Genomic DNA, 13,671 nt, shown 5'->3' on the forward strand with positions numbered 1-13,671 from the left:
GCACGTGGGTTTATCATGATTGCACGCACAAGGCTTGCAACGGAGCAGTCGTTCCTTGATTAATTGCTGTAAAGGACCACGTCTCGGATTCGCAGATCCACAGCTCGCTAACCCAAGTCCCGAGCCGGGATGGCCTCCAGCCCCGGGTCCGCGTGGCGTTTTCCACGGCTCTGCAGCCAAGAGGGGACGGACTTGTTACAGTTGATTTTTGATGTTTCGTTTCAAGCTGATGACTGGCTTGCGCTAATGGTTCTCCTACTGCCCGCTGTTGCCACCCACTCCAACTACTGCTGGTATCAGCCAGGTGTGCTCTAGAATCCTGGTCCCGCCTCGCTTCTTCAACACAATAGCACTGCTCCGCATTCTTCGTGCAGAAACGCCTTGTAGGCAGCAAGCGAACGAGCGCGGTCTCTCATGTGGCCCTTGTGGCGAGCAGCAACCAGCCGCTGACGAAGCTGAAGCTCAGCGCTGGCGAAGGCGTCTGGTGCCTCTTTTGTCGCTTATCGCAATCGCTTGGCCCTTGTATTGTCATCGCTTGGAATCTGCAGGTGCAGCTTGAGCCGTCTGGTGAAGATGGCGCTTGCATTAGCCGATTTGCCTGCAGTGCTTGACAGTTGATTCGGGGAAAATTGTAGACTAGAACGTGAAGATTTACTGCATTGTACCTGCTACTAGCAACAAAGCGGCTTGTGACACTTGCAACGGACATGTGCGAGAGCACAGAGTGCCTATTTGAGCAAGTACACGGACACAATGCATGATTATCACATTCTTTCTTACTTGGCAATGTTACGCTACAGGGCCTACCTGCCTGAAGAACTCGTGCTGACTGCATATCTTCCCTCCCAGAGACAACTCTCGAGTTGCACTTCTGCAACCGCATCAACACCCCAACATGAACCTGCCAATGGGAGATTCAAATGCCGCGGAATTTATTTGGCCATAGACTGTAGTATTCTCGATAAGGCGTCGGCCCACAGCTGTATATGCCAGGGGAGCTCCGACTGTGCGTTAGCTATAAGCAGGGACAGCGGCAGTTGAACGATACAGGTACATCTCCCGGCAGTACCAGGTGAACAATGCTGACCCGTAGGTAGGTAATCAGTATTTCATATAGTCACTGAATTGCGGTGGTCAAGCCCAAGTTTTCCACCAAAGACGCACGGAATATCATTTTGGGACAGAGGCTCACCAATAGCGGTATACAACCGCAGCGAGAGATGCCATGCCGTAATCATGGCCATCCCGCATCTCACCGCGTACAGAATATCCTCAAAAGCACCGCATCCTATTGCGCCTAACGAAAAGCCTACGAAGTAAGCCGGCATGGGGAACTGCACGTTACCGGTCCTGTCGCATCCCGGCGGAGTCATCCGCTAGCTGTCGATGCCGTCGATCTTGGTGGTTGGGGGCCTTGATTGTACAGTACAATTAGCATCACTGTCCTTCCGCAAACAGGGAGGCCCAGAGAGGATCGCGACGTGTGGTGAGACGAGCGCAAAGTTGCTCCCCGACGTATCGCGCAATCGTCGTTTTTGGGGCTGTCAGCTCGGCGATTCCCGTTGCGGCGCCGTTCCGCGGATGCTCGGCCATGTGCATTGGTTAGTGACCGAATCCTACGGCATGGCAATGGCCTGCTGAAGGCTCCGATGTGGACACATATCCTTCCGAGCTGCTTGCCCTGTGACACCTTGGATAGCATGCAGGTACTTGGAGTATTAGATGCGAGGCCTAAGATGACGGTGTGTTGGGTGTAAGGTGTCTGTAGATGTCCGCCTCGTTCAGAGTCGTTCCGATTTTACTGCATTGGTAGCCTAGCAAATGTATCACATGGACTGACACCGGAATGTATACCCCAAGAGGGAAAATGTCAATGGTGTAACAATAATGATGATTTATTCATAACTCAGATTATTAGAGTGTACTATGAACTGCTGTTGCCGTGCTGAGATGGAGCGTCTTGGACTAGGAAAAGCTCATATTGTTAATAATCTCTATGTAGATGAGATGATTTATTTACGCAGAACAATGGATCAACAGAAAATTAACATGTTGCTGTCATCCAAGACCTGATAGGTCGACAAGTAGTCTATCGTGACGTGTAGTATTTGACGATGAAAGATGCTTATGAGAGTCGGATGCCGTATCCTCCTCCTAAAATACTACGGCGGCATCAAAGGAAAATTTAACCAACAGTCCCATTTGATGGAGATATTGTTAACAAATAACTGGAAATATTACTGAAAGGGAGCAAGACTCAAGTCTATCCGGTAGAAACGAGGTTGGAAAGCTCGGAAATCACACAATTCTGCAGCTGTTGGTTGCAGATATCGCAACTCGGCTAGCAAAACTTACTGGATGGAGCATACTTCATCATGCTGCTCTCCTTGGACTAGATTGTATGGACCGACATGTTCTAACTGATTGGGGGAGCAGAAGATTTATTTCCCATCGTTTGATCCAGCTCCTAAGCTGGAGATGGTTGGCTATACCGAGGGTATAGGCAGAGGTGAGTCTGCGCGCGCATACGCATTGACACTCCTATATGTGAAAGTATCATCTTTACATTAATGCTTTAATTGGCTGTAGGTGAAATTGTAATACTCTAGACAGCCAATGGGATATTTATAGATGGCATTTACTGAGAAGCTGGGTACTGGTATTCGCATTTTTGGAGCATGTAGTCAGAGTGCAGGCAAATATAATGGGTAATATTTCCATTATAATAATTTTGGTAGGGTAATAGAGTATCACAAAATAACACTCCGATCCCTTGAATGGTATACAACTTATGCACTTTATATGCCTTTGCAGAACTGTAAAGCGGAAAACATGAAGCCGCATCGCCAACAGCCACAGCTTCGTGAACGCCCTCACATGCTTTATGAGCTTCCATCATGTAAAATGAGGATTAAAGGCTGAAAACGGGCAAGACAAGGATAAAACATCATTTGCATGCGCAAATGTCATTGCAACTTGCCATGCACGAATACAAATCCAAACGCCCGATTTTTGAATAGCCATTGTCCGCGATTGTCTCACCCCATTGTTCTATACAGCCAACACTGCACTAAATGCAGCCATAAACTCTATACTACAGAGATATCAATCAATCAAAGCATCAATTCAGCCATTAATTCAAGTTTTTATTTCCCCTTGCTTGTTTTTTTTTTTTTATGCAATTGATCACAAGGGAGCAGTTGTTGCAAAAGTGTAATCAACTCGACCTCTCCTCTTGATACCCTCATCTTCTCATCCCTTACACCATCTACACATCCAACATCTACATCAAAAGCAGCAAAGAGGAAAAACTCTGCCCCAAAAAACCATGACTCTAGATTTTCACCGCCCAGCTCTGCCCATACAATGTCTCATCCCCCTCCTCGTCGTCAACCTCTTCATCATCAACCTCGGCCTCTCGATAGCCAGCTACCCAGCCACGAAGCTGATGCAGGACATCATCTGCAAACACCACCTGGGCTTCACATTCGACAATCTCCTGCCAGAATCGCAATGCCACGATAGAGCCGTGCAGCGAGAGCTGAACATTGTTGAGATTGGAGCAGCCGTCTCTGAAACAGTTGCTGGTGTGTCGTGCTTCCATCTTCTCCCTCCGTACATGTATATGATGTTTAATACTTTAAGCATAGGTGCTCTGGTGTCTCTCCCACTCGGCATGCTCGCCGACAGAATTGGTCGTGTGCCCATCCTCGCCCTGAGCATTCTCAGCCTCTTCTTGTCCGAGAGCTACTTCCTCCTCATCTGCTGGAGATGGCGAGACATCCCCCTGAGAGCCATCTGGGGCTCCGGCGCAATCATACTCCTCGGCGGAGGACGAGGAGTTGCAGAAGCCATGGTCTTTACCAGCATCTCAGACGTGATCCCCGAGTCAAAACGGTAATACGTTTCCCCCCCCTCATGCCTCTTCATGCATTCGCTAAACTGTTTCTATTTCGCCAATCCAGAGCAACATGCTTCCAATGGGTCGTCGCCGCCGTTTTCTCCGCTGCCCTCCTCGGCCCCTTAATCGCCCGCCCTCTTACCGAAATCTCCATATGGCGCCCTCTCTGCATCTCGCTCGGCCTCGTTGCCCTCGGCGGCATCATACTTGTGACGCTCATGCCGGAAACACTCCACAACCATGACTCTCTCGCCCAAATCGGAGAAGATACTCCCATCATCCGCAGTAACCACCACTACGACAACGATGACGACAGCATCTATGAAACACCAATGGCATCTACTAAATCCACTTTCAAGGCCCTCTTCCGTCGTCCAGCCCTATACCTCCTCCCCGGCGCCATCCTCACCATGCCAGCCGTCTCTACGCAACACGGCATCCTCATGCGCCTCATGCCCATCCAGTTCGACTGGCCCCTTTCCCGAGCCGCGCTGCTCCTCTCGCTAAACGCCGCCGTCATTCTCCTCACGCTGCTCGTCATCCTCCCTCTAGTATCCTACGCTCTCTATAAGAGAACTTCAGCTTCCGCCCTCCAGCGAGATCGAATCCTCGCCCGAGCCAGTGTCATTCTCTTTGTTCTCGGCTCTTTTTTCCTCATGATGGTCAACGAGGCCAGCCTCATCATCATCGGCGTTGTTCTCTCTGGCCTTGGATCTGGCGTGCCGACTTTGTGTCGTACGCTGCTCGTGGCTCTCATAGGCAAACACAAGACCGGCTCTGTCTTTGGAATGATTGCTGCTGGAGAGGTCCTGGGAATACTAGCATGCGAGCTGATTATTGGGCCGCTCTTTGACATCGGCCTCGGGACATGGCTTGGCCTGCCCTTTTGCCTTGGTCTCGTTATCGCAGTTTTGACGTGTTCGTTGACTTGGTTGGTTCGCAGGGTTGACTAATAATCTTGATTAGCTATTACTATAAAGGAGCAGCCGAACAGGCATGGCGGACGAATTTGCGATGAACAATCACTTCATCATGATCCATAGGCGTCAGACATTAAGCTAGAGCAGCATGCGCACGTTTATTAACTGTATTCACTTTTTCATACTCAAAACTTTGAAGCAGTCGTCAATTTAGTGATCAATTAACAATAAGACTAAAAACTAATCATGACAATTTCATAATCATAACTCAGCTAGGGTATCTTTCCACGTTTCTAGGTATTCCCTCCATCAACATCATCTTTGTGTCCACTCTAGTAGTTGGCCTCGGCCTGCTTCTGGATGTCGTGCTCGGCGCCACGCTGCTGTGTCTTGCCCTTATCGTGCAGCTCCTCGTAGTGCTCCTGGCCTGACTTGTCTCCAGTAAGACCGGCGACAGCACCACCAACAGTTCCCTGGACACGGTCTCCCACGCCGTGGCCGTAGTCGTGTAGCTGGCCCTTTGCCTCTTGCTGCTGGCCCTCGAGGTTCTGTTGACGTCCAGACTGCTTCAGTGACTATATCGCCCATGTTAGCTATTACTCAGAGATGGTAGCTGTTTCATTAAGTGAACATACCTCATTGCCAACGAGACCTCCAAGCGTCTCCTTAGCAGAACCAACGGTCTGGTTCCATGAACCATCAGTTCGGTTGGGATCATCCTTGGCGAAAGCACCTGTGCTGGAAATAGTGCCACCGGGGAGCTTGACTGCTGCCTGAGAGGCGTCGTACTCAGCCTGAGCCTTGTCCTGGCGAACCTCGCCCTTGGCCTGGTCGCCTGTGTTGCCAGTCAAGTTGCCAAAGGCGTTCTGGACGGCGCCGGTGGCAGAGTCGACGTAGGACTGGAGGGTGGAGGGCTTGTTGTTGGAGTTGTCAGACATGATTGCGGTTGATCTGTGTATGAAGAAAAGTTGTAGACTGTTGAGATGTTTTGATGTTGAGATGCTTTTTTGCTTGTGGTTATTGTTGTTTGCTTGTTGAAGATGGAAAAGGATGAGAGAAGTGAAGGCCACTCGGGCCTTTATAATAGTTGTCAAACGCGTAAACCTTCCATCCAACAGGGAAATCGCAATCACGATCGCGATGACGATGGCAGCTTCCACTAATTCACCATGGCATTTCTGACGCAAACCACTGATGTCATTGCGATTCACTGCGTCGAGGTTGCGAAGCCTCTTGGCAGGCACTCACAGCTGTGGTGGCGCGCTGACGTCATAGCATCGTCAACGATGGCAGCCGCGTTTGCACGTCTGGAGATCCGCGCTGCCACATTGGCTGGCGCACAACATGTGAAACAGCTCTATTGCCGGTTTGGGACACGCAACTGGCGTCGGTTGGACAACTGGAGCAGAAGGGGCAACGGGCAACGGCAGGAATAGATCGCGACATGCACATGGAAACATCTCGAACGTCGTTTCAAACGTCGAATCAAACCACCAGCCAGCTCCACGCTTCCAGTCTCGCAATAATCACGAGCTTTGCACCAGTAAACTAATTTTTGAATCTTGTTTTAACAGAATTGTCATTATTCGTGCTCATCAACGAGTGAGAATCAGGTATCTTATACTACAATGTGTTGTTTGTTACAGTGACCTGGCCGGCGTAAGTTCTGGCGCCTATAGCCAGCTCTTTTCTGATTACGCCAATATCCAGACCCAGTTGCTAAATCTTCCCTTTCCCTTCCCAAACTATCAAACAGATACATTTCAATTTTGAGGCGCACTAATGTTGGCTCCACTGGATCGTGTCCAAGTCGATGCCTTCTTGCACAAGTTCCCACAAGGGGCTAAGCTCGCGCAAGAAAGTAACACGCTCTTGAACTGCCTTCAACACATAATCAATCTCTTCCTCTGTAGTAAAGCGGCCAATGCCGAACCGGATGCTGCTGTGTGCATTCTCGTCGCTGTTTCCAAGCGCTCGGAGCACATAGCTGGGTTCAAGTGAGGCCGAAGTACACGCGCTGCCCGAGGACAGAGCAATATCCTTGAGTGCCATCAACAGGGACTCACCCTCGACGTAAGCAAATGAAACATTGACACAACCGGGATAGAATGACTTGGCGTCGCCATTCTGGGATGTGTGTTCCATAGATAGCAGTCCGCCTAATAATCGATCTGATAGGTACTTGATCCTCTTCGAGTCATACTATGCAAGGATTCTCGTTAGCCATTGTCAATCCATGATAGACGAGACTGATTATATCCAAGAGTATATAGGCAGTGAAAGGAAGCGCAAGAATCAGACAGGTTGCTACACTCAACACGAAGAGCCTTGTCACGGGCAATTCAGAAAGCCATGCATGTACAAGCAGATCATCATATAAACGCAGGGGAGAATTTGGGTCGGGGAATTGAAAAGTAAATAGGGAAGAGAGAGAAAGAAAGGGACATGTGATAACGTACCGCCATCTCTTCCTTGGCAACACGGCAGGCCTCACCAAAGCCAACAACCAATGGTGGTGCCAAGGTACCGCTTCGAAGGCCACGCTCTTGTCCACCACCAGTGATGATGGGGTCGAGCCGAACTCTCGGTCGTCTCCGGACATAGCATGCGCCAATGCCCTTGGGACCATAGATTTTGTGTGATGAGATGGACATGAGGTCAATGTTCATGGCGTTGACGTCAATGGGGATCTTTCCAACAGCTTGAGCAGCATCGGTATGGAAAAAGACCTTCTTCTCGCGGCAGAGCTTGCCAATTTCTGCAACCGGCTGAATTACTCCAATCTCGTTGTTGACAGTCATGATGCTGACCAGGGCCGTTTCAGGCCGGATAGCAGCTTCAAGTTCCGCCATGTTGACCAAGCCATTGCTCTGAACAGGCAGATAGGTGACTTCGAAGCCCTCATCCTGCAAATGCCTGCAGCTGTCCAACACGCACTTGTGCTCAGTCTGGGTGGTTACGATGTGCTTCTTCTTGCCGGATCGGCCAAAGAATCGAGCTACGCCCTTGATGCTCATGTTGTTACTCTCCGTGGCACCGCTGGTGAAGATGATCTCCTTGGGATCGGCGCCAATCAGATTCGCAATATGCTCTCGGGCTTCCTCGACAGCCTTTTCGCTCTCCCAGCCGTAAGCGTGCGTCCTTGAGTGGGGGTTGCCAAACTCGCCGACGTAAAACGGCAGCATCGCATCAAGGACGCGGGGGTCGACAGGCGTGGTGGCCTGCATATCGAGGTAGATGGGCCTCTGGCCCTCCTCCATCACGGCCGCGGTCTTGAGGACCTCTGCAGATGCGCATTAGCCTCTATGCCTTTATTTGTGGCTCTTCATGTCGAATTTTCGCAACAAAGGCAACCAAGGACGACGTACCAGCCATCGGGCTAACCTTCATGTTGGGCGAACCGTCCAACGGCGCAGGAGGGATATCCACAAAGTCCTTCCTGTCCAGCTTGATAGCTGTCTCGACCCGCGCATTATCCCTCTTGGACTCGGTCACGTATCCCCGCCTCCCACTCCTCCTCGTAGCCGCCACCAGGGCAGCCCGCTGAATTCCTCGCAGCGACGCCGCAGCAACCGTTGTGCCGGAGCCCAGGCGGCTCGCCGACCTCAGCGCTGACGATGCAATACTAGCCATGGCTGTGGTGCTGATGGAAAGTTTACATGGGGGCGGAAGTTTGCAGCCGGGCAAGAAAATGGGGTTGCTCAAGAGCAGTTTTTAAGGCCGTGGGTTTTCGGTTTCTGGGATTTGTCAATGGTCGGCTCGGTGATAAACTGCACGCCGATTGGCTGGAGTTGATGGGTAGCTGCGGCTGAATCCCGGAAAGCACGCAGCTCATGGGCTTGGCCCGAGTCGCCATCGCTTTTAGTGGGTATAGCCCGAAGGCGGCGGCGGCCGCCGCGGCGAACAGCAGTCTCGGACATCGAGGCACCACGTCATGTCACAATTTCGTGCTCAGTGACGGAGCTTGATACACGCTGCGACCGTGAATACTTGGTATCTATATCGCCTAGGTTTGTTTTCCTAACTTTGATATTTGTAGCAAAAAATATACCGGATCAATTCTTTTCAACACCATGGACTCATTATACAGGAGAATGGTGGGGTTACTGCATGTGATTTCATCTGATGTCAAATTCTGAACATCGTAGAACTGTCTGATGGCATTGTTTTGCTATTGATAAGCAAGCTATGATGGCCCGTCTGAGGGCGTTAAAAATGCTGTAAAATCCAGAGCCGCAACAAAAGACCCATCTAGGTACCTGTGTAGGCAGCCAGATCGAAGCCATAGTGCATGCAGTCAGGCTGAGGGTACGTTAAGAATGCTGTGAAAAACCGAGCCTCATTTCCTGCAACAAAAGGCCCATCTAGGTACCTACCTAGGCAGCCAGATTGAAGCCATACTAGTAGTATATGAAGTCAGGCTCAGGGTACGTTAAAAATGCTGTGAAAAATCTGAGTTAGTGACCTAGGAGCCAGATTGAAGCCATACTAGTAGTATATGAAGTCAGGCTGAGGGTGCGTTTAAAATGTTGTGAAAAACCGAGCCTCATTTCCTGCAACAAAAGGCCCATCTAGGTACCTACCTAGGCAGCCAGATTGAAGCCATACTAGTAGTATATGAAGTCAGGCTCAGGGTACGTTAAAAATGCTGTGAAAAATCTGAGTTAGTGACCTAGGAGCCAGATTGAAGCCATACTAGTAGTATATGAAGTCAGGCTGAGGGTGCGTTTAAAATGTTGTGAAAAACCAAGCCTTAATACATGCCGTCAGGCCGAGGGAGTTGAAATGGTTCACGGGTGTGGATTGCAGTGCTGCATCTTGCCAGGAATGTTCGTTAGGAATATTCAATTATTGACTCGTAAAATTCATAGATTTCTTCCTACCTGTACCAATGTAGTAGGTATTGTACCTAGTAGCTTTTGACGATATTGGACTGTTATGTTGCAACCAGACACTGGATGAATAACCCATCACCCGACAAGACTTTGAAAGAGCTCTCGGCGTCTATTCCCATGCAGGCCTTGGATGGCAAAAGGCATTATAAAGGCGAAGTGAAGCGCAGAGATTGTTTACGCTCTGCTTCAGCAGCAAATATGGACTCTTGAATTGCAAAACTGTGGTGTTGCGCTGCTTCTACCATTAGATACTTGTACCTACGCGTGTGTACGTTATAAGAGTATAAAGCTCAAACATGTCTGTCTACTGGCTGGATTTTGAGCTTAAGATTTTGTATTGAGCTTGAGCTTCTCATTGGTGTATTTTTACATGGCCTACATAGGCCACTCCAGAATTATAAAGCTTCCATTCTCTCAGGTAGCTATATACACGGGTCGACCGAGCGCATCCATGGTGAGTCCCAACGCACACACACACCAGCATCAGCATCCTGCAGGGTCAAGGGTTGTGCCAGATAAGAAAAGGTCGTCCGTCATACGGGCATGGCATACCGGGCTCACTTGCACTCAGAGAATGACACCATCGCCAGTAGCAGATGACAAGATTACACATGGGACTAAAATACACGCACTGGGGGACTTAGAAATTTGCTTATATGTGAGTTTTTCGCAAGGACTCCGATGATGCCACTTTTGCAGCGCATACAGCTGGTGTGATTCTGAAATGCGAGTGGATTGAATCGACACAGTCGAGGTGGGCATCAGATCTGGAAGCTGGAGAATCTTACTCTGGGGGTCCTGACGCTGACATGCCGCACCAAAGCAGAGGATTCACCAGGATTCGCTATTGGCTGCTTATTATGCAAGCGATTTTCACTTTATTATCCATGGACAGTACCTAGTAATTAGGGGTGGTTCATGTTCTACGGAGAGTTCTGCGGACACTTCTACGCCATTAGTCGCCGCAAAATGAAGAGAGATCGCCAGTAGTCATATTCTACAGACTTCTTTTTTCTTTCGCTGGCCCAACAACTGCGAGATCGGATCTGATGGAGCTCATTGGTTTTTCGCTCTCCAAAGGCTAGCGTTATCTGGCAAGACTGGACCCTTATTTGTCCTCGGACGAGTTTCAATGGACCCTAATTATGGTTGAGTTTAGCTCTCATAGATGCCACCACCACCAGTACTGAACAGCCAAGTATCTGCCTCGTAGACCTTTGGTCAAGAGATACTTCTTATTGCTTACCTGCATGGCATAGCATTCCACCTGCAGTCTACTGCTTTAGGGCTCTTGCCACACGAGGGTGCATATCACAGAGGCACATGTACAGTATGAGAGAGTCAGCATAATGGATGGTAAAACGTTTTTATAGTCCCCCGTGGCAACCGGATAATAGTTTTGACCAAACTGTCGCAGGCCTGCTGCAGTCCATGCTACAATGGAGGGGTTCATGCTACAGCCCAGTCGAGGCTTGCTGCAGGAACTCGATGGGGTAGAGCTGCAAAAATTTCTGCGCTTTGCTCGCTAGCAACCAGCCAACAACACCTCTGATCAGGAGGCAAAACCCGCATGTAATCATTGCCATCCGCCCGCGAGCACGAGTAATAGATACCACTGTTGTTGTGAAATGATACAGTATACTACCCGATTCCAAGTAATTCCAAGCAATCTCTTGCCATCGCCCCCACTCTCTGCTCGTTTGTTCAAGTGCGGAAAACGAGTACGAGCATCCTCAACAGAAGAATGCAGAGCAAATCCAATTTTTGGCATGTGTTAACAGCAGCCAGCAGCAGCGTGTACCTGTACCAACGCACTCGGCACGCGGGATGCGCACGAACTGGTACGAGTACCTCCCGCCGTAGCAGCACAGGGCCTGAAGCTGCTAGCTCGAGTCGCGCACCCCGCCCATGCGCTAAGAAATTTCAGATAATACGGCGTGGCAGGGATCCATCGCAGAGCCTGCCATTACGCACAGCAATGAATAAGATTCTCTGGCAGACTCAACGGGGGGAGCCACCTCCGATGGCGCAAATCGCGCAATTTGGTTGACGCCCCTGGCTCGCGCTCCTCGTGCTGCCAATGGCCAGACACGCGGGAGCAGCGCAGCAAACTGGCCGCGACGCAGCAGCCCGGTCAGCGGTGATAGGCTCCACCGCAACCAGAAAAGCCCCGATCGCAGCGCCTGGAGCCCAGCAGCACCCGACCGCTTCGTCTTACCCCTCCCCCGCCCGGCGCTTTTCCCCAAACCACTTATTAGGTCGCTGCCCAGCTTTTCTCGCTGTCCTTTCCATCTCTCTTCTCTTTCTTCTCCCCATCCTCCTCAGCGTGTCCTTTTCTTCCATTTTTGCAAAGGACTCATCTTCATTCTCTGTTCTTCCGCTGCTATCCAAACCAATCGCAAAGATGGTTCAGTCCGCAGTTCTCGGTTTCCCCCGCATGGGTGTCAACCGTGACCTGAAGAAGGCCACCGAAAACTGTTAGTCTTGCCCATTGCGCCATCTCATAGGAAATATTTTCTGACCTGATCAATTTTGTAGACTGGTCTGGAAAGATCTCTCAGGAGGAGCTCCTCACTGAGGCCAAGAGACTCCGTCTGGCTCACTGGAAGATCCAGAAGGATGCCGGCGTCGACATCATCCCCAGCAACGACTTTGCCCTGTACGACCAGGTTCTCTCACACATCCAGGACTTTGGCGTATGTTACAAATTTCTGCCCAATCTTTCAGAGTAGTAAATACTAACAAGGAAATTACAGGCTGTCCCCGAGCGTTACACCAAGGATGGCCTTGACACTGTTGACCAGTACTTTGCCATGGGCCGTGGCCACCAGAAGGGAGGCGTCGACGTCCCCTCTCTGGAGATGGTCAAGTGGTTTGACTCCAACTACCACTACGTCAAGCCCACCCTCCAGGACAACCAGACCTTCAAGCTGTCTGCTTCCCCCAAGGCTGTTGTTGAGTTCAACGAGGCCAAGGAGGCTGGCATTGTCACCCGCCCCGTCCTTGTTGGCCCTGTGAGCTTCCTGCACCTCGGAAAGGCCGACCGTGGCCAGTCCGTCGAGCCCATTGACCTGCTCGAGAAGCTTCTGCCCGTCTACGAGGAGCTCCTCGTCCAGCTCAAGCAGGCTGGTGCCGAGACCGTTCAGATTGATGAGCCCGTCCTCGTCTTTGACCTGCCCGCCAAGACCAAGGCTGCTTTCAAGCCCGCCTATGAGAAGTTCGCCAGCCTGGGTGACAAGATCCCCAAGCTCGTCTTCACCACTTACTTTGGTGACATTGTCCACAACCTTGACCTCGTCCCCAAGGACGTCTACGCTGTTCACGTCGACCTTGTCCGCAACCCTGAGCAGCTTGAGACCGTTATTGGTGCTCTTGGCCCCCAGACCGTCCTGTCCGCTGGTGTTGTCGACGGACGAAACATCTGGAAGACCAACCTGAAGCGCGCCATTGAGACTGTTGAGAGCGCCGTCCAGAAGCTCGGCAAGGAGCGTGTCATTGTCGCCACCTCCTCCTCTCTCCTCCACACCCCCCACACCCTGGCCAGCGAGAAGAAGCTGGACGCTGAAATCGCCGACTGGTTCTCTTTCGCCTCTGAGAAGACCGTCGAGGTTGCCGTCATTGCCAAGGCCGTCACTGAGGGCCCTGCTGCCGTCCGTGAGCAGCTCGAGGCCAACGCCAAGTCTATCCAGGCTCGCGCCACTTCTCCCCGCACCAACGACCCCAAGGTCAAGGAGCGCCAGTCCAAGATTGTCGCTGCCGACTACAACCGAAAGTCCGAGTTCCCTGCTCGTATCTCTTCCCAGCAGGACAAGCTCAAGCTCCCCCCTGTTCCCCACCACCACCATCGGTTCTTTCCCCCAGACCAAGGAGATTCGTCTGTCACGAACCAAGCTGACCAAGGGCGAGATCACCGCCCAGGAGTACGACTCCTTCATTGAGAAGGAGATCCGTGACA

General features: G+C 50.9%; 5 protein-coding genes across 5 annotated transcripts; 2 read left to right on the forward strand and 3 right to left on the reverse strand.

Moving 5' to 3' along the window:
* Positions 1-3,328: 3,328 nt before the first annotated feature.
* On the forward strand, positions 3,329-4,869 carry TrAtP1_004060 (uncharacterized protein; the record flags this gene model as incomplete). The annotated part of the gene is made up of 3 exons (XM_014083202.2): positions 3,329-3,587; positions 3,651-3,897; positions 3,966-4,869. The coding sequence occupies 3 exons, from the start codon at positions 3,329-3,331 to the stop codon at positions 4,852-4,854; spliced, it is 1,395 nt and encodes a 464-aa protein (XP_013938677.2). The 3' UTR covers positions 4,855-4,869.
* A 151-nt stretch (positions 4,870-5,020) lies between these two features.
* Positions 5,021-6,386, reverse strand: TrAtP1_004061 (uncharacterized protein). Its single transcript, XM_014083485.2, has 2 exons — positions 5,457-6,386; positions 5,021-5,396 (listed from the first exon to the last, which is right to left on the reverse strand). Exons 1-2 carry the CDS (start codon positions 5,757-5,759, stop codon positions 5,154-5,156), a joined length of 546 nt encoding a protein of 181 aa, XP_013938960.2. The 5' UTR covers positions 5,760-6,386; the 3' UTR covers positions 5,021-5,153.
* TrAtP1_004062 (uncharacterized protein) lies at positions 6,374-8,609 on the reverse strand. The gene is made up of 3 exons (XM_014083698.2): positions 8,190-8,609; positions 7,281-8,104; positions 6,374-7,023 (listed from the first exon to the last, which is right to left on the reverse strand). The coding sequence occupies exons 1-3, from the start codon at positions 8,452-8,454 to the stop codon at positions 6,601-6,603; spliced, it is 1,512 nt and encodes a 503-aa protein (XP_013939173.1). The 5' UTR covers positions 8,455-8,609; the 3' UTR covers positions 6,374-6,600.
* On the reverse strand, positions 8,523-8,741 carry TrAtP1_004063 (uncharacterized protein; the record flags this gene model as incomplete). Its single annotated transcript, XM_066112148.1, has 1 exon — positions 8,523-8,741. One exon carries the CDS (start codon positions 8,739-8,741, stop codon positions 8,523-8,525), a length of 219 nt encoding a protein of 72 aa, XP_065968231.1.
* Positions 8,742-12,120: 3,379 nt separating this feature from the next.
* Positions 12,121-13,654, forward strand: TrAtP1_004064 (uncharacterized protein; the record flags this gene model as incomplete). The annotated part of the gene is made up of 3 exons (XM_014083699.2): positions 12,121-12,193; positions 12,255-12,412; positions 12,473-13,654. The coding sequence occupies 3 exons, from the start codon at positions 12,121-12,123 to the stop codon at positions 13,652-13,654; spliced, it is 1,413 nt and encodes a 470-aa protein (XP_013939174.2).
* Positions 13,655-13,671: the final 17 nt, after the last annotated feature.

This window comes from Trichoderma atroviride, chromosome 2, assembly GCF_020647795.1.
Source record: "Trichoderma atroviride chromosome 2, complete sequence".
Classification (NCBI taxonomy): domain Eukaryota; kingdom Fungi; phylum Ascomycota; class Sordariomycetes; order Hypocreales; family Hypocreaceae; genus Trichoderma; species Trichoderma atroviride.